The sequence below is a fragment of the Macrobrachium nipponense genome, chromosome 26 (genome assembly GCF_015104395.2).
Source record: "Macrobrachium nipponense isolate FS-2020 chromosome 26, ASM1510439v2, whole genome shotgun sequence".
Taxonomy (NCBI): domain Eukaryota; kingdom Metazoa; phylum Arthropoda; class Malacostraca; order Decapoda; family Palaemonidae; genus Macrobrachium; species Macrobrachium nipponense.
Window position 1 is genome coordinate 75,207,917 of NC_087215.1, and position 22,255 is coordinate 75,230,171.

General features: G+C 39.8%; 1 protein-coding gene across 4 annotated transcripts in view; it reads left to right on the plus strand.

Moving 5' to 3' along the window:
• The window catches only part of LOC135200448 (copine-8-like), a 95,143-nt gene that overhangs the window by 61,693 nt on the left and 11,195 nt on the right, over positions 1 to 22,255 (plus strand). For 3 of the 4 annotated variants that reach the window (XM_064229093.1, XM_064229095.1, XM_064229094.1), the window contains one exon: positions 18,149 to 18,327. In XM_064229093.1, the coding sequence (XP_064085163.1) occupies positions 18,149 to 18,327 (179 nt within the window). Of the gene's footprint in view, positions 1 to 9,060; positions 9,282 to 18,148; positions 18,328 to 22,255 lie in introns of those variants that run through there. The other variant, XM_064229096.1, reaches the window with a different exon arrangement.

Consider the following 22,255-nt stretch of genomic DNA (forward strand, 5'->3'; position numbering starts at 1 on the left):
GGGCCTTGAAGGCTCGAGGAGTCTCGGAATGATAGACAAGTAGGAGCTTCACCTTGCAATCCCCACTGGCGTTGGAACAAAGTGTTATGCCCGGGTAGCTTCTTCTCTTCCTGCATGATGTACGTCCAACCAGGCATTTTTTTTTCCAGAAAAGGCCAGTCTCATCACAGTTGAAGACTTGCTGAGAACTGTAGCCTTCCTTGATCATCATCTCGTCGAACGTCTTTTTAAAGGCTTCGGCCGCTTTCATGTCCGAGCTGGCCGCCTCCCCATGCCGCACCACCGAATGGATGCCAGTCCGTTTACGGAATTTCTTGAACCACCCATGCGAAGCCTTGAAGTCTGGGGTTGGCGTTGATGTCCCTTCTCCTCCGTCGTCTTTGGCCTGGGCAATCAAGTCGCCGAAAATAGCGCTGGCCTTGTGGCAGATTGCCGTCTCCGTTATCGTATCACCAGCTATTTCTTTGTCTTTTATCCAGACAAGAAGAAGCCTTTCCATTTCATCGTGCACGTGGGTCCTCTTGCAGGACAAAATAGTGACGCCCTTGGAAGGTGTAGCTGCTTTGATGACATCCTTCTGCTTAAGGATGGTGCCTATTGTCGACGGATTTCGGCCGTATTCCTTGGCGATCACACTCGATCGCATACCAGCTTCATACTTCTTGATAATCTCCATCTTCGTCTCCAAAGAGAGCATCCTCTTCTTTCCGTGAATTTCAACTTTCTCTGGACCCATAACTACGTATATACTGTACGTAATTATGTTATGTATGTACTAGTACGTATACATATGTAGTAAAGTTCTCACACAACACGATAAAGTATACTACGTACAACGAAATCACTAACGAATTTACGTTAATAAACGAAATCGTTAGAACTACTGAATACCGCGTGCATACGACACAGATGATGCCGTGCAGTGGCCGAAGAAGCACGCCGCTACGTAGATGCATCATGGGAGGGATGCTGACCATTAGGAGAGAAGGATCTCATGGCAGTGACTAGCATCAGGAACCAATGGGAGAGCAGGAGGATGGTGGCAAGTCTACTCAGTTGGCGGTTTACGAGTTTCAAAATTTTTATTGGTGGTCCAGGCAAATCTCGGACTTTACAGCAAAAACCTTTCGTATCTTGAACAATTTTCGTATGTAGAGCCATGAAATTTTTCGTATTTGCTTTCGTATCTCGAGTTTTTCGTAAGTTGAGCCTTTCATATCTCGAGGTGCCACTGTACCTTCATATCATGAAGGTATTTATTTTAAGTGACTGTTGTTTTATAGGGCTTTTGGACCCAGGTATAGGGCTTTTGGACCCAGGTACAGTGGTCCCTTCATGCTGCTTCTGTTTCATTCTGACTGAATCGAAGTGGTTTTCTCCACAAAGCTGCTCTTTGGTGCACATGTATGAGAGCCTTGCTACGTGAATGGAATCCAACTTCTGGTGGTAGTAAAATCCAGAAAGGATTCTGGATCAGGTAAGAATGTTTTGGGTTTCATGCAAGAAACCTTTAGCTCGATAGGCTGAGTGAATTTTTGTCTAGCTGCACTACCCATCGCCCTCTTCTTAATGTTGGAGTCGGCTAACTTTAACAGTAGGTAAGATTCATCTCAAATAATATAAATTTTCTTAATAAAATTTATTATTTGGATACCTACCTACTGTTAAAGTAGACCCCACCCAGCCTCCCAACAACTTATTGGGCTGTCAAGGAAAATTCTGACATGAGCTAAAACCTTTGAAACACACCTGGTGGAGAACAGGTGAACTAGACAGTCATGCGGGCAGCCATTACATTTTTTTGTTTGAATGCTGACTCACCTAATGGGCGCGGAGATATAGCTAACTTTAACAGCAGGTAAGTATTCAAATAATAAATTTGATTATGAAAATTTATATGTTCAACACTTCATACACACTTCATACAGTATTAAATGTAATAGTTGGCATATTGCCAAGCCTTACTCCTTAACAGTCGAGTTATGATGAGCTTGTTTGGGTAAAATACACCATAAGACACTAATATTAATATCTAGGGGAAATCACCTGAATGGGAGGGATACTGTTTTTATACAGTAATTGAAAAAATTTTCTATTTTGTTGAATGAAATAAACAATTAGAACATTAAAGTACTTTAGCAAAACAGTTCAATAATTAGAAAATATTCAGGGAAATAAACAATCTTATGAGATTCACAGTCAGTATAATCTTTGTTTACATAGCCAGCTTATTTAGTCATATGATTATTGCTTTGGAAAATATGAAAAGGACAAAATGTTTTCTTTACACACTTAATTCATTGATGACTTTGGAATATACATACCGTAGCTGCTTTATTACTTCATTTTGGTCAAATGATAGTTTCTCTGAACACAGGCAATATGCATCCCTATGCTAGGCTAGTCTGATAACAGCATTATCTTTTAATATTTTATAATTTTTTTGGTGTTTTTTTATTATTTTTGTGCAGTATGTTCAAAAAGAATAAAGTTGTTTTACTTTTACCTTCAGCATAGCAGTATGTACAGCGGTGCTCAAATCTCATGCGACTTGATTCTTTTTGTATCGTCCAGATTCTCAGATTCAACGTGACGTTGCCAAGTAGTGCTAAACTTTTTTTTTTTTTTTTAATGTCATACATGTCGAAAAGTTTGTGAATGCACATCTAGCCATATTTTCCTTGTGGTTTAATAGATATGATCCCTTGTATGCACATGTATAATTCGTAATCTGTGTGACTGGATTTTTTTTTATTTTATTTTTTTTTTTATTTTTACGTTGCTCAGTTCATAGTGCGGTGTGATAAGGTTAGCGGTGCCAGCAATGAAAGCACACTTCCCATGCTCCTCGGACTGGTCAACATAACCACGTCTGCAGCATTATGACAGTAGACCTAATAAGCTCAACAGTCATAACAACAATTTCAAAGTAGGAATATGAATTAAAACAATTTTTATTTGAATGTTGAAGTTTTGGCAGTGTTTAAGATGCCTATATGTTGCAAAATGTTTTTTAGGCCTAAAAAATAATTTAAGCCTTCTGAGATGTAATCTGTTACTGATGAATTTATTTGTAGAGATTACCTGTTCTTTGAGGAATACAATAGGGATATAAATTACAACCAGTTTTCTTTGAATGTTGAAGTTTCACGCTGTGCTTCAGCTGCCTGTATACTGCAAGATGATTTATAGGCCTAAAAATAATCTAAGCCTTCTGAGATGTAATCTGTTACTAATGTTTTTATATGTAGAGATTACCTGTTCTTTGAAGAATAAAAGATGATGATGATTTTTTTTATATGTAAAAGATGGCTATTAGTCAAAATATCATGAGTATTAATATCAAGGCGTATGGAAGACTTGTTTTTCAACTGGCTTAAAATACTATTTTCTGCTCGCTTTTGATGATGTATGATTAATTATTACATAAGGTAACTTGAAGTGCAAAAATATGTAGATAACCTCATTTGCTTTCTGGCCAGAAATTGTTAATTGAGAGATGTAAATGGTAAGTGTAAAGTAAAGAAATCTAACACTTAGGCCTAGGAAAAAATATATTGACTTTGACAAAAGAATAATTGCATAAGCAAATATTTGCTATTATGCCATCATTTTTTAAATATTTAAGATATATAACAATTATTATGTATGAAAATCCATATATTCCTCTAATTACATATAAAGTAAATGTTTTCAAGATAATTTCATGGTCGCTACTCATTGTAGACCTACTTATGTTACACCGGGTGGTGGTTGTTGCACCAACACTAATGATATGTCACACATGCTCCCCTCACACGTAGATATCGGTGGGCGCATTCTACTTTTGTATATACATATTTAATTTTTTTCAGCATTGAGGTGTAAAAGCAATCGAATAGTAATATTTCAAATTTTATGCTTGCTTTGGAAGCATTATTAATGTTATGACAATATTTTTCGTTTTTTTATTTAACATTCGAACTGAGGTTTGATGATGACTTTGTTTTGGTTAAATGCTTCAGTGATGGGTGAACGAAAGTTTTTAAAATGTTTCGTAAGAGTTTTTCTGAAATTTAACTACATGTAACATTTTCTTACAGTTTTGAAATATTTGGCAGATTTCACTCTTATGAAACATATTGTGACCTTATTGTATGCAATAATCACGTTTTCGCACTGAAATAATAAATAAATATGGAGCATGCTAGGTTGCCAGTTAGTGAATTTTGAACGAAATCCTATGAAGTCGTGTCACATGAGATTTGAGCATCACTGTACATACTTTTTTGCAAGCAAGAGTAATTGCTCTACCCAGTGCTTAACTCTGATGTTTTTAATTGTACAATTTCTGCCATGAAATGTGTTCAGGTAAATTTCAGTAACTTTTTTTATGATAAAAAGCATATTAGAACAACAAAAATTCTCTTAAAATATAATTAATTCAATAAATATAGGTCATTTAGTACATCATAAGCAATGAAAGTTAATTTATAATAATAGGGAAGGCATGTTGTCGGTTTTTGTTATACTACACCAAATATTAAATAGCATGTTATTGAATTAAGTAGACATAAAAGGTGCTAAGATGCACTAAAAATATAATAGAATTTAAAATAGAATAAGTAAATACACTTTAATGCACTGCAGTGTTGAAATGAAGATGGCAAAAACAAAGGATTTTGACACTTCTGTTTTCATCCTGTGTAAGTATTTAACCATACACTTCTTTTTGTTATGGAACATGAAAAAACAAATTCAATATCGTCACAATAAACCAGCTTGTTCATAGATCTGCAATATTACAAATTGTCCTAGGGAAAGCCAGGAAGCGTGAACGCGGGAACCCTGGAAGGCCGGGACAAATACGTTGACACTCACTTTGCTTCCTAAGCTAAATAAGAGAATCCATGATGCAACAGTGAAAGAAAACATGGGCTTAGTTAGGAGGAGAGCAAAGCGAACATTTGCTCTCCAAGGCAGTTGCAGAAAGACTAATGCGTCACTAGGTACAAGCGTAGTCTCTGACTCACTTAGAGCCCAGCTACGTATCGGATGCCAGATTCCACAGATTCCTTGCATTTACAGGTTTTTATTGTTTAACCAGTTTCCAGCTGGTGCCAGAAGATTTATCCAAATGTTAAGACCAAAAGTTTGTCCCCCTTATGAATAGAAACAGTATTAATTACTGTATATCTTTTAGGGGGGTTGTAGTATTATTTAGTCAGCTTGGTACAGCCAAAGTTATTCATTGATAGGCTAGGCTCACCATACGTTGATGATTTAAGGTTTTTCAACTTTCTCCTTTTGTTTGGTATGATTGTTCTTACGAAATGTGCTCACTGTGTTACTTGAATACAGTTAGGTATTGTATGTTTTAATTTAATGATTGTGTATATTTAAGTGAGCAGTTTACTTATGCATAATGTACAAATGTCCTTAAACTTTTTTGTAGATTTTAAAGATTGAATGGAAGTCTTCATCCTTTCATACAGTCTTGCAAAAATGTATTTTCCATTCATGGCAAAGAACTTACAGTCTGGAAAGAGAGGGTGAGCCTACTTTAGTTTTTGTTTCCTCCTTCTGCTTATTTTTATTGATGATTTAATTGTGCACAAAATACAAATGTTAATAGCTTTAATATTTGTCATATGTTTTAAAGATTGAAAATTAGTATTTATGACATGGTAAAAGTAATGTTTTATTCAAGTCTCAGGAAGGTCAGTAATTATCATATGACAAATAAGGTTTTACCTCTTTCTGGTTTTGTGCACTTCAGAGAGAGACAGAGACAGGCTATCTGGCTGGGCTAATTGCTTATGATATTTTTTGTTAATACTATTATTATATTATTATTATTAATAAAAATACAAGAGTAATTAAAGTTTGAGCTACTGCATTTTGGGCTGCTGGCAGCCATCTTGGTGATTTGGGAAACTACTGGGTCATTATTGAGGGAGCCTTGTGTATTTGGGTATCTAACGGTTTTTGCCTTACTTACAAAGACTGTTTCACAGATTTATAACTCCTTATGGATACATAATTCTGACACTACCTTAAATGTTAGTTGTTTTGCATTTTAAGAACTCTCATATTATAGGAGTATAATTTACCATAGTAGTATTTGATAGCATATAAGACCCATGGACACTTATAATCCCCCCATTTTTCAGGAGGAAATATTAAGAAAATAATATTTGCTCCATCACAAACCATTTACTTACTACCTTTTAATTATTTTTTGCTTCAGTCCTTTTGAAAAGACAGAAAAAACTATCAGCCAGCATTTCTATTTGAGCAGATCCCAGGGTCTCTGGATGCCACAGCTGTCATTATTCTTGCCTCTATGAGCATGTTTAATTTGCTTGTGAAGTTCCCAGATGTTTCAGTGAAATCCTAATTTGTTTTGAGAAGTAGCTTCATCCCTGTTAGTTTTAACATTCTCCATGCAGTAAGTGTGTATATATTTTGCTTATAAAGTGAAGAGATTTCTGAAATTTCCCTCTATTTTGTTTTTGGATATACACACTGTAGATATAACATTTTGTGCATAAGGACCATATGTAACTATTTAATTGATTGGTTTTCCCTCCATTGTAGGTGTTAGTTTTTCAAGAAATTCATATAAGTACCGTCTTGTTTGTTCAAAAAGAAAGAGCAACTGTTGTGATTCAAGTCTGTTGTTAGGTTTACAGTTTTAGAATCTGTATATTTTTGGTAAGTTTTGTTCATTTTGATTTTAGATATCACTGAATATTTCCTGAAAGAATTCCCAAACTTAATAGCAGGAAATTTTGGGCTTCCTAGCACTCTTCGTTGGTGCAGCAAAGTGTTGGAATCTTTCGGAGGTCCTGTATATGGTGGCATCTCATTCCTCTGTTGGTGTTTGTTTAGTATGATTACAAACTCAGATGAGATCAGCATTAAGTAGAGTCATGTAAGTTTGGCGGTCTGTTTTGTAGCATCTTTCTCTTGCTATTGAAGTGTGGTTTGTGCTGCATAAACACACTTCTCATGTTATTAAGGATTTATAAAAAAAAAATATCTGATACTACCATACATATTCAGAAATTTTCATTCAACAAATATGCATAGTAGACAAGTGGACTACAGTCTACCTCCGGTACTCCCAGGGGATGCTTACCACAGACCCCCACGAATAGCTAAAATCCATGAGTATTTAAAACCCCTCAAAAATACTTAGAACTGCTTATTTTGATAGTTCAAACACAAAGAAAACCTTAGAAAGTGCTTATACCGGAGTATTTTAATAGTGTTATCACAAAAAGTGCATATAATCATGAAAATTATATGAAAAACAGTAATTAGCAAATATTTCTTAATGAAAAGTACCACAAATAATTAAGATTTCCACAAATAATGTGTATATATATTCCATAGAGAAATATGCGAATAGGTGAGTCAGGAACCGTGAATAGGTGAGTCCGCAAATAGGCACAGGTTGGCCGTACACTATTTAACACCCGCAGGTTGCATTTTAGGCAGTACAAAAGGCTCTTTTCAATGCCCTTTTGAGCTCTAATTGCATTGATTTCTCTCTGTAAGTTCTTTCCATTCCCCATGGTCTTCTCAGACCTAGCTGTCAACATAAGTTTTGTGATCCTCTAGTTATCACCTCATTAAAGAGCAAATAATTTGTGTGAGGCAAGAGGTATGACTTAGTGGCCCAACTAAACTCGGTATCTAATAATGATAATTATTATATAGTAACAACATCATAAGTCATTGTATTGGACTTGAGGGCTGAATTGATTCTCCCTGTTATTGAGTTTTTTTAGTTAGTACTTGTAATATGATGTATAGTTAAATATTTGTGTGCCATTTATGAACCTTTTGGAAAACCTATTTAAAGACCTAATTGATATTGTTTGTGGAAACCACATCTAAAATACTAGTGAAGACTCATTGTGGTAAATGTGTTTCTAAAGTCCCAGTTAAATCTTAGGAAATACTTGTTTTTAAAATACCAATAGAACTATATCTGGAAAACTTTGTTCTTATAGAACCTGTTTGTGGAAACCTTGTTTCTAAAGTCACATTAGAAACTTTGTGAAAAAGTTTGTAAAGTCCTACTGTACCTTACATATACCTGTGCCTCTAATATGACTCATCACTAGTGCCATAACTTTTTCTCATTTATTTTTCTCTTTAAAATCCCACATTTGAATTAATGATAATATTTTGATGAAAAGCAATTAGAGAAAGCAAATGCTAATTCTGTTATCAAGATCAACATCTAACTTTTCTTGTGACATTCATTTCTTAAAAATTTGGGATTTTAGAGTATGCTATATAGTATGTATATAGGTGGGAAACTGGAATGTAAATGTGTGAAATTTGTTAAAGAATGCAGTTACATTTACCTTTCGTAATGTAAATGGAAAGACATTTAACTTATAGTGTTTGTAGAACCTGATGGTTGGTGGATTGAAACTGCCATTTTTCCATGACAAACCCATCTGTTATCATTATTCCTTTTGTGTGCCATAAAAATCTCCTAGGCATTAAAGCCCCCTTCAAAGAAAAACATGAAAGCAGTCATCTGGTACTATTGTGAGTGTGATCGCTGCAATCATGTGTTCTCAAGTAGGTAACGGTTTCATTATTTGAGCACCCAAAAGAGGAATTCAATATGTTTTTGAAGCCGCCAGGTGTTTTGCTAATTAGTTTATCTTCACATTTCATTCATATGTCATCTATTGTGTGCATTTCATGTTTAGTGGTTTTCCATAGCTACCCTACAGTGGGAAATAAGGACCAGAGTTAGTTTTTTATGGCAGTGTGCGCAATACTTTCATGAGTACAGATCTCTTTTGTGTGAGGAGAAGTGCAACTTACGCTTTCCTAGATTTTTTACAGTCTTGTTTCATTATTGTCAATTTTGGAATTTTTGTCAGTAAGTGCTAGCTAATTAGGATTTTCATAAAAATTAGCTTTCATTGCATTCTCTGTTACTTACAATTGTAATTTTATTTTTTTTTAAGAATTGGGTTGTCAGTATGACATAATTTATTTGCACTCCTTGCTATAATTATTTCATAGAATTTAACTTTTCCCCAGGTAAAACTAATTTACAGAGTGAGTCCACATTTAGTCACAAAACCAGATGCCCTAACAATACCAGGTGCATCTGGAGCCACTTTGATGAATGGAATGAAGCTAGCACCTCAGGAACTTTGATCAGAACTAATTTGTCAACCACAGCTGCACTAGTTATCAAGATAATAACATCTTTATTGAAAGGAGTTTTAATTTGAAGCTCAAGATGACTCCTATGGATAGTGAGTGTTTGATTAACCACATGGCAGCCAGTAGGTCTCTCTCTCTCTCTCTCTCTCTCTCTCTCTCTCTCTCTCTCTCTCTCTCTCTCTCTCTCTCTCTCTCTCTCTCAAGTTTATAAATGTGGGGACCCCTGGAAGAAGGAAGAGTCTCCAACAAAGTTTCTCTTAGATGTGTGTAGTACACAAAATGCAATTACATTTTTGTTAGTTATTTTTCCTTGTCTTGGCAAAATCCCTCTTTTAATTTAAAATAGTATGGGAGATGTTAAGTATGTACTGTAGTTTGTTAAGAGTGGTTGATTGTTCAATCAGTCCTTAGTTTATGGAGGCCTTACAACCCGAGATAGAAATTTTCTAGGTCCTAAGAAATCTTGTTGTTTGAGCCTTTTCTGGCTTTCCTTTGCTACATATGGTTTCTCAGATAGAATAAAACATATCATGGTTGCAAATAATTAAAAAGTAGTGAGACAAAGCTACTGAACTCTCTGCATTTTTGTCACTTTTACAGATGGTCTCACCTTTACTCTTTTAGAGTATTTTGTTGCTATTGCTATAGCACCAAGGGGTTCAAAGAAGCCTATATATTTCTTCTCCCAGAGCTAGATGGAGTGTAAAAGGATAGAAAATACTATCATATTGTGGCTGAGACAGTTACTTGAAATGGTAACTATATGCAGCACAATTCATGATATCTACCTTGCTTTTTATACAGTTTCCATGGATTGCATATAAAGTTGCCAAGCAAAGTACTTGAACTGTTACCTCAGGAATCTGACCAACAGATGACAAAAGACTTGTTCCAATCAAGTCCTGTAGTAGCAGCAGGGCAGGTAATCCTTGTTCGAAAGAGGTTCCCAATCTGTGAATCCTCAATTTTCGTCATTATAACCATCCTTTTGTATTTATTGTAGGATTCGCTGCTATATCAATTGGTAAGTGCTGTCTTTGACTACATGTTGATCCCAGATGTACCCTCTGGCAGTATGAGTCTCCTACCTTCATTGATTTTTAATGAGTATGTAATGGAAGGTGGACATACTAATTCACAATACAATATACAGTTTCATACCTTGTTGAGTTCATTTGGCATATTAAGGTTTTGGTCTTAGAATACTATCTGTGTAGTTTGTGAAAGACAGTTTCTTATGCCCAAGATCAGTTCCAAGAAACTGTAGGCTTATCCTATAGGTCTTAGTTTGTTTTGGGTTTTTAGCAGCTTGATCATTCATGCTTAATTTGAGAATCTGGCCAGCCTTATTTATAGCTGTTGATTTCTTTTGAAGCAATTATAATCATTTAACGTAATTGCTTTTGTACTTTCGAGGTACTTATAGTGCGATTTCCTTTGTCTATTCCCCCCCTCCCACTTATCAGCCTTGTTCATTTCTCACAGTTCATGAACCAGACAACACAAAGAACAAGTTTGTTACTTGAGGCCAAAGAATTCAAGTACACATGCACAGTAATACCAGCTGACTTCCATTGTATTTTTATAAAGATAGACAGAATTCTCTGTCCAGTTTTGTGGCACACAAAAAAGTAATTATAAGTACGTAATGTGTTTATATAAAAATATTTATATTGTTTTCAAGAAATTGCTTAAATATATCCTTGGATGGCGCTATATATCCATATATTTTGTTTCCATAGGAAAATAAAAGTTAATTTCTTGTTTTGTACATGAACTTTCCTGTCAGACATATACTTAGCTTACGTCTCTGACGTCACGACAGAATTCAAAACTCGCGGCAAACGCGACAGGTAGGTCAGGTGATCTACCTTACCCGCCGCTGGGAAGCGGGTGTAAGAACCAACATACCTTTCTTGCCAGATTTTTTCTGTCGTCGGTGTCGACCACATCTGTTGTCGGTACCTCTTGACAGTTGGATTCTTTTCTCGCCTGGATTGTTTCTACGGACATTTGGTGAAGTACCCGATCTTTTGGCCTGGCATTCGCGATTTGTGGACAGTTATTTGACTTTTCTTTGGATTTTTCTTTGGATTCATGATGTCTGATGTTGATACTAAGAAAACTGCTATGTTTAGAGTTTGTTGTATGACTGAGTGTAAGGTGAGGCTACCGAAAGCTGCGGTAGACCCTCACACAGTATGTTTGAAGTGTAGAGGGAATGAATGCACCTTTAATAATCCTTGTAATGAATGTGAAAAGCTGAATGAGGATGAATGGAAGTCTTTGTCTTCCTACTTGAGGAAGCTTGAAAAGGATAAAGTTAGGAAAGCTTCTTCTAGGAGCAGTAGTAGATCTCGTATTAACGAGTTGGATATAGATAATCCTATTTTAGAAGTAGCTCCTTTGTCAGTTTCAGCTCCTGCTCCCTGCACCGAAGCCGAAGATGCGCCTTCGGAAGTGGCCTCCATGAAAGCCACCATTCGCAGTATGGAGATGAAAATTAAACATTTAGAAGGTAAGAGTGATTACAATAGTGATTTGTGCAGTGAACCCAGTGCAGTGGAGGGTGCGTCTGATCGGCTCCCTAATGCTTCCAGGCCTAGACCTCTTCCAGACTCCCAGTCCCAGTGGAGGAGGAAAGTCGAAAGCCGCAGGAAGGTTAGGGAGCATCCCCACCGGTCAGGCGTCCCCTCGGTAGCTCCTGTTGATCGTTCCCAGGCTACCTTGGATCGCTCCAAGAGAGAAATATTGCGCCTATGCTTCTCGTCTTCGCCTTCGCCTTCTCCTAAACGAGGATGGAGCTCTTCGGAAGCCTCGCGCCCTTCGAAGAGAGCCTGGAACGCTCCCTGCGCCCGTCCATCCAGCCCTGAAGTTTTTTCGGAAGAGCCTGAGGTGGAAGCGAAGAAACGTAAGAGATCTCTGGAGTATCGTTCCCCGAGCAGAGATCGAGCCTCGTCACCTGTTCAAGAGTTTGTGAATTCTCCTGCAAGAGTGTTGGCTAACCTTCAGGCGCAGATTTCGGCTCTGGCTGGCTCTCTTTGCGTGTCGTCTCGTCGTAGGAAGGACGTCTCGCTTCCTGTAAAGAAGTCCAGGCTCCCCTCTCCTGACTCTCGCTATTCGACGGAAGCGGCCCGCTCACCTGTGCGTTCGGAGTCTCGCAGGAGACTTTCTGCTTCGGACAAGATCCCTTCTGCTTCCAAGCGCCATTCGCCTGACAGACAGGATGTCTTTGTTTCTCCTTCGGACAAGGAGCAGACTGCTCATAGGAGATCTTCGCCCTACAGACGCTCTTCTCGAGACAGGATCGCTCCCCTTGATAGGCACCAAGAGCCTAGTAGGCGCTACTCGCCTCGTAGCCGCTCCTCGTCTCCTCCACTCTCCTGTTGACAAGCGCCCTAAATCGGACAGGCGCTCTTCGCTGGACAGGCGTCAAGAGCTTGTTAGGCGCGTTTCTCCTGGCAGGCGCTCTTCTCCTGACTTTCACTCTCCTCGAGTCAGGCGCCAAGATCCTAGCAGGCGCTTCTCCCCTTGTAGGCGCTCACCTAGTAGGCGCTCGTCGCCAGAGATCCTCTCTCCTCGGTTCAGGCGCCAAGAGCCTGGTAGCCGCTTCTCGTATGGCAGGCGCTGTTCGCCTGGTAGCCGCTCTCCTTTGGATAGGCGCCAAGAGCCTGATAGAAGTTTTTCTTCAAACAGGCGCTCTGCTCCTGACAGCCGCCTTACTCCTGTTAGGCTCCAAGAATCTGGAAAACGCTCTCCTCCAGACAAGAAGGATTTTGCAAGTAGGCACGTTTCTGAAGCTTTGTCTCCAAGACGTAAACGTCTTACTTCCTCTAGAGACTTTTATAAGGATAGTCGCGCCTCTAAGGATCATGAGGGTTCGTCAGCTCAGGAAGAACAGGATCCCTCAGAAGAAGAAGGACCAAAAGACTCCTCTGTTTCCTCCTATAAGAGGTTAACAGATTTGCTCCTGCAAGAGTTCGGAGATATCCTTTCTCCTGTGGCTCCTCCTTCTCCTCTTTCTTTATTCTCCACTTCGAAGACTTCGAAGGTTTCGTCTTGTGTAAGGATGAAACCTACTGTTTCCATGAAGAAGGCGCTTAGAGGTTTTGGGGAATGGATCCTTTCTAAGGAAGAGAAAGGGAAGACTGTTTTTTCTTTCCCTCCGTCTAAACTGACTGGCAGATTGGATTCTGGTACGAATCGGGCAAACCTTTAGGCCTCGCTCTCTCCCTTCGTCTGCGGACTCGGACTTCTCTTCATTGGTGGATTCTGCTCGTCGATCCGCCCTCCTGTCCGCCAAGACTACGTGGGGGATGAACGAACTTGACCACCTACTGAAGGGAATGTTCCGAGTCCTGGAAGTTTTCAACTTCCTTGATTGGTCTTTAGGAGTTCTGGCTAATAAGACCCAGACCCCGGATTCACTGTCTCCTGAAGATCTTAACTGCGTCCTCACTTGCATGGACAAAGCAGTGAGAGACGGCTCGAGTGAAGTCTCCTCACTGTTTGGAGCTGGAGTTATTAAGAAGCGGTCAGTCTACTGTTCGTTTCTCACTAAGGCAGTTTCACATGCACAAAGGGCCTCTCTTATGTATGCTCAACTCTCTCCTCTTCTGTTCCCCAAGAAAATTATTCAGGATGTCTCGAGTGCCCTTTCAGCTAAGGCTACTCAGGACATGTTAGCCCAGGCGGCCAGGAAACCTCGCTCTGTCTTCCAACCCAAGGCCAAGAAAGAGACTCCTCTGAGGCAGGAGCCCTTTCGAGGAGGACCCGCTGTCAGAGGTTCTTCAACCAGAGGAACTAGACCTTTTAAGAGAGGTAAAACCTTCTGTAGGTCAGTCAGAGGGAAGAAATAGCGATCAAGGACTCCAGACATCAGTGGGTGCCAGACTACTGAAATTTGCCGATGTCTGGGCCCACAAAGGGGCAGACAATTGGTCCCTATCGATTGTCAGCAAAGGATACCTCATTCCCTTCTCGTCAAGACCACCATTGACGACAACTCCGAGGGAGTTGGTGGCCAAGTACAAGGACCCCATCATGAATCAAGCCCTTTCTCTAGCAGTAGATCTCATGCTAGAGAAGGAGGCTATAGAACTAGTGAAAGATCCCCGCTCTGCGGGTTTTTACAACAGACTATTCCTAGTTCCGAAGAACTCAGGAGGATGGAGACTGGTTTTGGATGTAAGCGCCCTGAACGTCTGTGGAAAAGAGGAAGTTCGCCATGGAGACAACTTCCTCAGTGTTAGCGGCTCTTCGTCCAGGGGACTGGATGGTGTGTCTAGACCTTCAGGACGCTTACTTTCATGTGCCGATCCATCCTTCTTCACGGAAGTATCTACGATTCATGATGGGAGGAAACATCTTCCAATTCAAGGCCTTGTGCTTCGGCCTGTCGACTGCACCCCAAGTTTTCACAGGGTTAATGAAAAACGTGGCGCAGTGGCTACATTTGGAGGGAGTGAGGGTGTCGCTTTATCTCAACGACTGGCTAATCAGAGCAGAGTCTCAAGAAAGATGTCTGGAGGACCTTCAAAAGACCCTTACATTGGCAAGTTCTCTGGGACTTCTGGTGAACTTCCAGAAGTCTCAATTAATCCCCAGTCAAGAGCGGATCTATCTGGGGATTCGGATAGCTTCTCTGGCTTTTCGGGCTTTTCCGTCGCCAGAGAGGATAGCTCGTTGCTACGAGAAACTAACGACCTTCCTAGAGAAAGATGCATGCACAGCGAGGGAGTGGATGAGTCTGCTGGGGGGACACTCCTCGTTGGAGCAGTTCGTTTCTCTAGGAAGGTTGCATCTCAGGCCTCTACAGTTCTTCCTATACCAGAACTGGAGGCGTCTCTCCCTAGATCTGGAGTTCTCCTTCAAGATCTCAAGGGGAATCAAGAGAGACCTTCGGTGGTGGAACAACCCACTTCGTTTTGTGGAAGGAATGTCTCTTTACATGCCGAACCCCAACCATGTGTTGTTTTCCGACGCGTTGGAAGCAGGTTGGGGAGCGACGCTCGGGACAAGAGAAGTGTCAGGCACCTGGAAGGGGGATCAGGTGTCCTGGCACATCAACAAGAAAGAGTTGATGGGAGTCTGGATGGCATTGAAAGCCTTCGAGCCCCACGTCCGAAATGCAGTAGTGCAGGTCAATTTGGACAACACAACAGCCTTGGCGTACATCAAAAAACAGGGGGGGACACACTCCTCCCTGTACGAAAAAGCAAGGGATCTTCTGCTGTGGTCTCAAACAAGGAAGATCAGTCTTCTCACCAGATTCGTACAGGGAGAAAGGAACGTCAGGGCCGATCTCCTGAGCAGGAAGAATCAGCTCCAGCCTTCCGAGTGGACCCTCCACTCAGAGGTATGCCAAGACCTGTAGAGAAGATGGGGCAGACCTCACATCGACCTCTTTGCAACAGCAAGGAATGCAAGGATCGAACTTTACTGCTCCCCGATCTCAGACCCAGGAGCAGTATCAGTGGATGTGTTTCTCCTAGATTGGACAGGTGTTTCCCTAGATTGGACAGGTCTAGATGTCTACGCCTTTCCCCCCTTCAAAGTACTGGGACAAACCCTCAAGAAATTTGCTATCTCGGAGATGACAAGAATGACGCTAGTAGCTCCGTTCTGGCCCGCCCAAGATTGGTTCACAGAGGTACTGGAATGGTTGGTGGACTTTCCAAGAGCACTTCCACAAAGACAAGATTTGCTCAAACAACCCCACTTCGACAGGTATCACAGAAACCTCCCCGCTCTCAATCTGACTGGCTTTAGACTGTCAAAAGTCTTGTCAGAGCGAAGGGGTTTTCGACAAAAGCTGCTAAGGCTATCGCCTCAGCTAGAAGACCTTCGACCCTTAAAGTCTACCAGTCGAAGTGGGACGTCTTTCGCCGGTGGTGCAGGAACCAGAAGTTTTCCTCTTCCAGTACCTCTGTGACTCAGATAGCAGATTTCCTAGTTTTCCTCAGAGAAAAATGCGGTTTGGCAGTATCTACTATCAAAGGATACCGGAGCATGCTGGCTGCAGTGTTCAGACATAGGAACTTAGATCTTTCGAATAACAAAGATCTGCATGATCTATTAAGATCTTTCGAAACTTCCAAGAAAACTTCGAACGAAGTTCCAAGTTGGAATCTGGACGTGGTTCTTCGTTTCCTGAGGTCCTCTAGGTTTGAGCCACCACATTTAGCCTCCTTCAAAGATCTTACGAGGAAAGCTCTATTTCTCATGGCTCTAGCATCCGCTAAAAGGGTTAGTGAGATTCATGCCCTAGAAGGAAGGGTAGGTTTCAAAGGAGATTCCGTGGTTTGTTCCTTCCTTCCTTCGTTTTTAGCAAAGAATGAGAACCCCTCAAATCCTTGGCCAAGGAGCTTTGAGGTTTGTGGATTATCTGCCCTAGTAGGGGAAGAACCTGAAAGAACTCTTTGCCCTGTTAGGAGTTTAAGATACTACCTTCAGAAGAAGAAAACCCTTAAGGGCATTGAGGACAGACTATGGTGCTCTGTAAAGGACCCCAGCAGACCATTGTCGAAAAATGCGCTGTCTTTCTTCATTAGAAGTCTTGTGAAAGAAGCACATAGATCTTGTAATGAAGAACATTTCAAGCTCCCTAAAAGTCAAGGCTTATGAAGTGAGAGCCATTGCCACTTTTTTTCCTTTCCTTTGGCCTTTAATAAGAATATGTCTCTTCAGAATCTGATGAAAACTACATTCTGGAGATGTAATTCAGTATTCGCCAACCACTACCTAAAAGACGTCAGTATTACGTATGACGAGTGCTTCGCATTAGGCCCGTACGTATCGGCGGATTCAGTGCTGGGGCAGGGAGCTGGAACATATCCTTAGTAGTTTTTTCCCTTGTTTTTGGTAATTGAGTTCATATGGTTGTATGAAAAATGATGCAGGTAGGCATCTTTTTTCGTTTCGTAATACTAATAACTTTAGTTTGGTTAGGTGATCGGATTTGGTTTGAAGCTCCCTGCGTTGGTAGTGGACAGGTTCTGTCATAGAAGAGGGCGAACCCCCATTGACATGATCCGACTTGGATTCTACTAAGTAAGCGGATATCAAGTCCCGTTAGTAGACCCAAAGAGTCTTTTCAGCTGTAGGTCACGCCCTCGCTGTAGCTCTTATGGCTATGCAGACTAATAGACAGTATCTATGAAGTCTTCAGCCTAAACAGGTAAGAACCAAGGTTAATTTTATCCTACAACAGGTGTTGTTTACCTTTTCTTTGTTATTTTCTGTCTTGTACCCTCCACCAAGGGTGTCAATCAGCTAAGTATATGTCTGACAGGAAAGTTCATGTACAAAAATGATATTGTTATTTTACAATAAAGTTTTGTACTTACTTACCTGGCAGACATATACGATTGATGGCCCGCCCAGCCTCCCCTCAGGAGACAGGTATAGGAGAGAAAAAATCTGGCAAGAAAGGTACGTTGGTTCTTACACCCGCTTCCCAGCGGCGGGTAAGGTAGATCACCTGACCTACCTGTCGCGTTTGCCGCGAGTTTTGAATTCTGTCGTGACGTCAGAGACGTAAGCTAAGTATATGTCTGCCAGGTAAGTATGTACAAAACTTTACTGTAAAATAACAATATCATTTTATTTCAAGAATTGGTTTATTTGTACTCTTTCAGTATAAATTGCTCTCATTTCAAACCAGAGTACTTACTATGCTAATTTCGTAGGTACAGTGATTATGAGTAATAATTAAATGTCATTTCGAGTAAAATTTATTTTATGCTTTTCTTTATATACATCACATAATAAAAACTTGTGGTCTTTGTACTATTTTGAGAATAGTGTAATTAATTAGCTTTGTCTATAAGTAAAGATATTTATTTTTTTATTTTTGGTCTGTCATTTCAATACAAAGCATGTGAACACTTCCTTGTAAAGTGTATTATTGCATGGCTCTGGCCCATTTACTTTATCTGTAATTTTTATTCCCCATTAGGTGTCATTGAAGCCTACTATAATTGCCTAAATAGAGTACAGCTGTATGGACCAACAAACTTTGCTCCAATCATCAATCATGTGGCACGCTTTGCAGCCTCCAACAGAGCAGGAGATAAATACTTCATTCTTTTAATCATAACGGATGGCATTATCACTGATATGCCACAGACGAAGGAAGTAAGTGGACGTTATGTTTTAATTACACTACTAAAACTTTGTATGTGAGGTTTGAATTGTTAAAAGTTAAATTAAATAATGATGAGTTGTGAAACCTACAAGAAATTTTTTTTATCTGCATTATTTGTTGAGGTTCTTTGGATATATCAACTGTAAGAAAATACCACACAAAATTTTATGAGTTGGGGCAGAGTAGGTGTTGAACAAAAAAATGGCATTTCTATGGTTTCTTTATTGTAAGCAACCATAATATTTTATTTTTCATTTGTTTATAGTTTATATATATATAGTTGATGTTGTATTCTGTATTAGTTTAATTAATTATAGAATTTAATGTGATCAAGTTGGACAGCAAACTTTGTCCAGAGTCTGGGGTACTAACGATAATTTGTGTACTGAGTAATGCCCCTCTGAGCTGTTGGGCAAGGGGGGGAGGGGAGGCTCCCATCCCTAGTTTTGGTTTACAGTATTTGTAAGCTACCACTACTTACTGTAGAGGAATAATCCTAGGTTAGTCCCAAGATCTCAGATTATCATCACCAAATATATCGGGTTGTTATGGTGGAGTGGTCCTCCAGTGTGGACTTTAGCAAGGCATTATGGAGTGTGTAAGGGTCTCCCCATGACAGACATGTTCATATTGTCTCTAAACCACAAATGGCATCTGTCTAGCGTCATAAAATCGACAATTTATGAGTTCCGGTTATCGACCCCACAAGGGTTCTTATTGCGCGCCATAAGGATGCTTATGGTGCTGATAATCGGTTGTCAGCGCCATAAGTGGCATTATGGCGCCATAAATCACTGAATTTTGGTTAATGGCAGTTTTCACTTGTTGGACACCACCGGGAACGGAACCCCCGCCGATAACCGGGGACTGCCTGTACAATGCTCCGCCAATGTGGGATGGCCATCAAGTCTACTCATTTCCTCTTTTGGCCCACTTATGGTCACAACAAGAATGGTAACTAGACCCACTTTACTTATTGCAGACTTCCCCAGGTTTGTACCTGCATAGCAGGATTGTTGAAACAGCCCAGTCTGCACAGGTTGGCCCTTTCAGGTTCATGCGCAAAGATTATCCATTATACCCTCAGGGAGACATTTTTTACAAGAAGCAGGTACCACTATCAGTTAATTGCAGAAAATCGATGATGAATTTGTACCAGGGAATATGGGTAAGGTTTGTGATGAAACTGTCACCACCGAGGAAATCCAATATTATGTCCCAGAAGTCCTGATTTCATAAAAGGATATAGGGACCTTAATTTCTTATCTACTTATTTGAAGGTGACTCGGACAAATAAGAAGCACAGTTCTTTGAGTTACATTGTTGCAGGTCTGTCAAGGATTGCATCATCAATTTTGTCAGATTTGGGGATTGTAAAAATTCAGGATTCAGCTTTAGAAAAACATTTGTTTTGTCCATCATGTGATTCTTTCAGAGGGAGAGCAGAGGCAGCTGATGTTACAAGTTGTATGTACAGTCTAACCTTTCTACAAGTTACCCCTAGGTACCATATAGATAGTGTCCATCTGTATGACTCTCTGGTGGGTTAGTGCACTTGGGTGACATTGTACCATGTTTGACTCTCAGTAATTATGGATCCTGCAGACACTGTAACATGAATGACCTACTCTCCCTTCTGGTAAGTGGGCCCAGATTACTTTGTTTGGTCATGCCACTCCATTTTGTTGTATGTTTATCAGCTTTCAAACTGGGGAACTCAGGATTTAGCAAATAACATCTAGTTTCCTGTCCTTCAGAGTATTTGGTTCTTTGCTAATCTCATCCCCGTGAGCTGTCAGTCAGATCTCTTGTTCTGGTCAGCTAATTTAGAGGTTTTCTTTCAGCTGCTTGAGCTTCCGTCTAAATTGTAATTCAGTAACTACAAGAACATTTCTACAACAAACAAATGCAATTTTCTAGAAATGAAACATGTATAAATCTTTGTTTAAATGATATCCCACCTGTTAAACCTGCTGTCTTCTAGCAGCCTTACCCAGGATACATGAGAATTTGATGTTGTAATCTACATGGAACTGAAGATCTAAGGGCACACATCCACTCTGCCACCAGTCTAAAGATGATTATCTAATTATTATTCAGAAATGGAGTGTCTAGGATATGAGGGAACCATAAATTAGATTATTGTAAATGCAGATTCTGAATGCAGAAACTTAATTTGAGAAAAATAATATATTTTATATTTTCTGATGACCACATGCAATTAGTAAATGTTCATGATAACATGTATTAAGAAAAGATAGTATGTATTATGCTTTCAAGCTTTCCCAATAATCAGGTCTAGGTAGAGAAAGTATATGACTTGGAACAATAGTAGTAATTGTATTTCTTTCTCTCTTTGCAACATTATTTTGCTCTTGAATTTTGAGCTTCATGAATTTCTTTAATTTGTGATTCTCCTATAGATGAGAAATCTGGAAAGTAAGGTGGTTTACTTTCTTAAGACTGTAATTTTTTTTCTGTTTTGCAAGTGGGTTGTCTTTCATTTTATCAAAAAGAGGAACTTCCCACATTTTGCAAGGAAAGTTAAAATGCGTCAGCAAACCCTGTAGACCAAGCGATACCCAGAGCGCTACCATTTTGGACGCCTCCGAACCTGAAACAGAAGAAACTGATGAAATAGCCTCCTCCCTCCCGGGAAGCAAGTCAACCCCCGAGGAAGAGGGGGCGACGTTACACATTAAATCAACCTGAGGAAAGAGAAACAGGCACATAAACTTTAGCATCATGGGGTGTGATTGAGGAAGAAGACGAAGCATCTGGGCAAGCCGATGAAAACCCTTCCCCATGAGGGAAGAGTTGAAACTCAACGATGCTCCCTCTTACTAAAATAACTTCCATTGTAATTTAAGCCACGTACGACATTTCGGGGAGGGATTCATTATAGCACAAACATTAGCACAACACCTACTGCATGTGGAGTGTGGGTCCGTAGCCAAAGAAGCTGGGAAACAAGAACACGGGAAACCTTGAGTTCCCGGGCACATATGTTGGCGAGGTCGAGACGACGCAGAGGAAACCATATTAACAGAAGCACACACAGACAAGGAAAAGAGCGAAAACAGGCAAACAACTGGGATAGCGGAGAGTAAGCAACTGCGGCTCTCACCCAGGCGGTTAAGAGAAAGACTAAATGCGGTAGCGTGGGTGCGTGGTCTTTGACCAGTTTTCATCAATATACGCACACGTTGCCAGATTTCACAGATTCCTTGCTTTTCAATCTCCGATTGTTGAACTGGATCCAGCCCAGCCGAGCGCTAGAAAATTATCCTATTGTTAAGACCGAAGGTTTGTAGCATTGAAAAATACAAATTGTCTTAGAAAATTGGTCATGTTTTCATTTAACCAAAATTTACAAGCGACAGAACTGTGTTAAATGAATTTTAAGAATTAAGACATTCCTTGCGAGTCTAACAAGGCTTATGAAGATAATACTTTCATTCAAACATCTGCCTCTTCCCAGTTTTATATATAAACCAAATAGTATGAAGTTCATACCAGTTTATTTGTTGGACTGCAAGGTTAGAACACAGAAAAGGAATGACTGAAAAGTAGAAGTTAGAGATACTACATATTGGGGCAAATTGGAACTGCTTCAATGTTCCAAAATCCTTTAGTACTCCCACCACAGATTGCTGTAAATAGGAACTCCTCTAAGGATTTTTATTTTTGTGTTTGGTTTGGGGAGTGTTTTTGGTATGAACATCTTAACTCCATAAAGGGAGAAGTTAATGTAAAAGCATTGACTTTTGGTATGAATCTGGAATTAATTTTGTTGCAATATTGGATCAGTCTCCTTCACAAGCACTGAAAACAAGACTTTCATAGGTTTATGTTTATTTTTTCATTTAAAATCATTAGGCAACTATATTAATTTCTCCTTTTATCTTATGTTTTCAG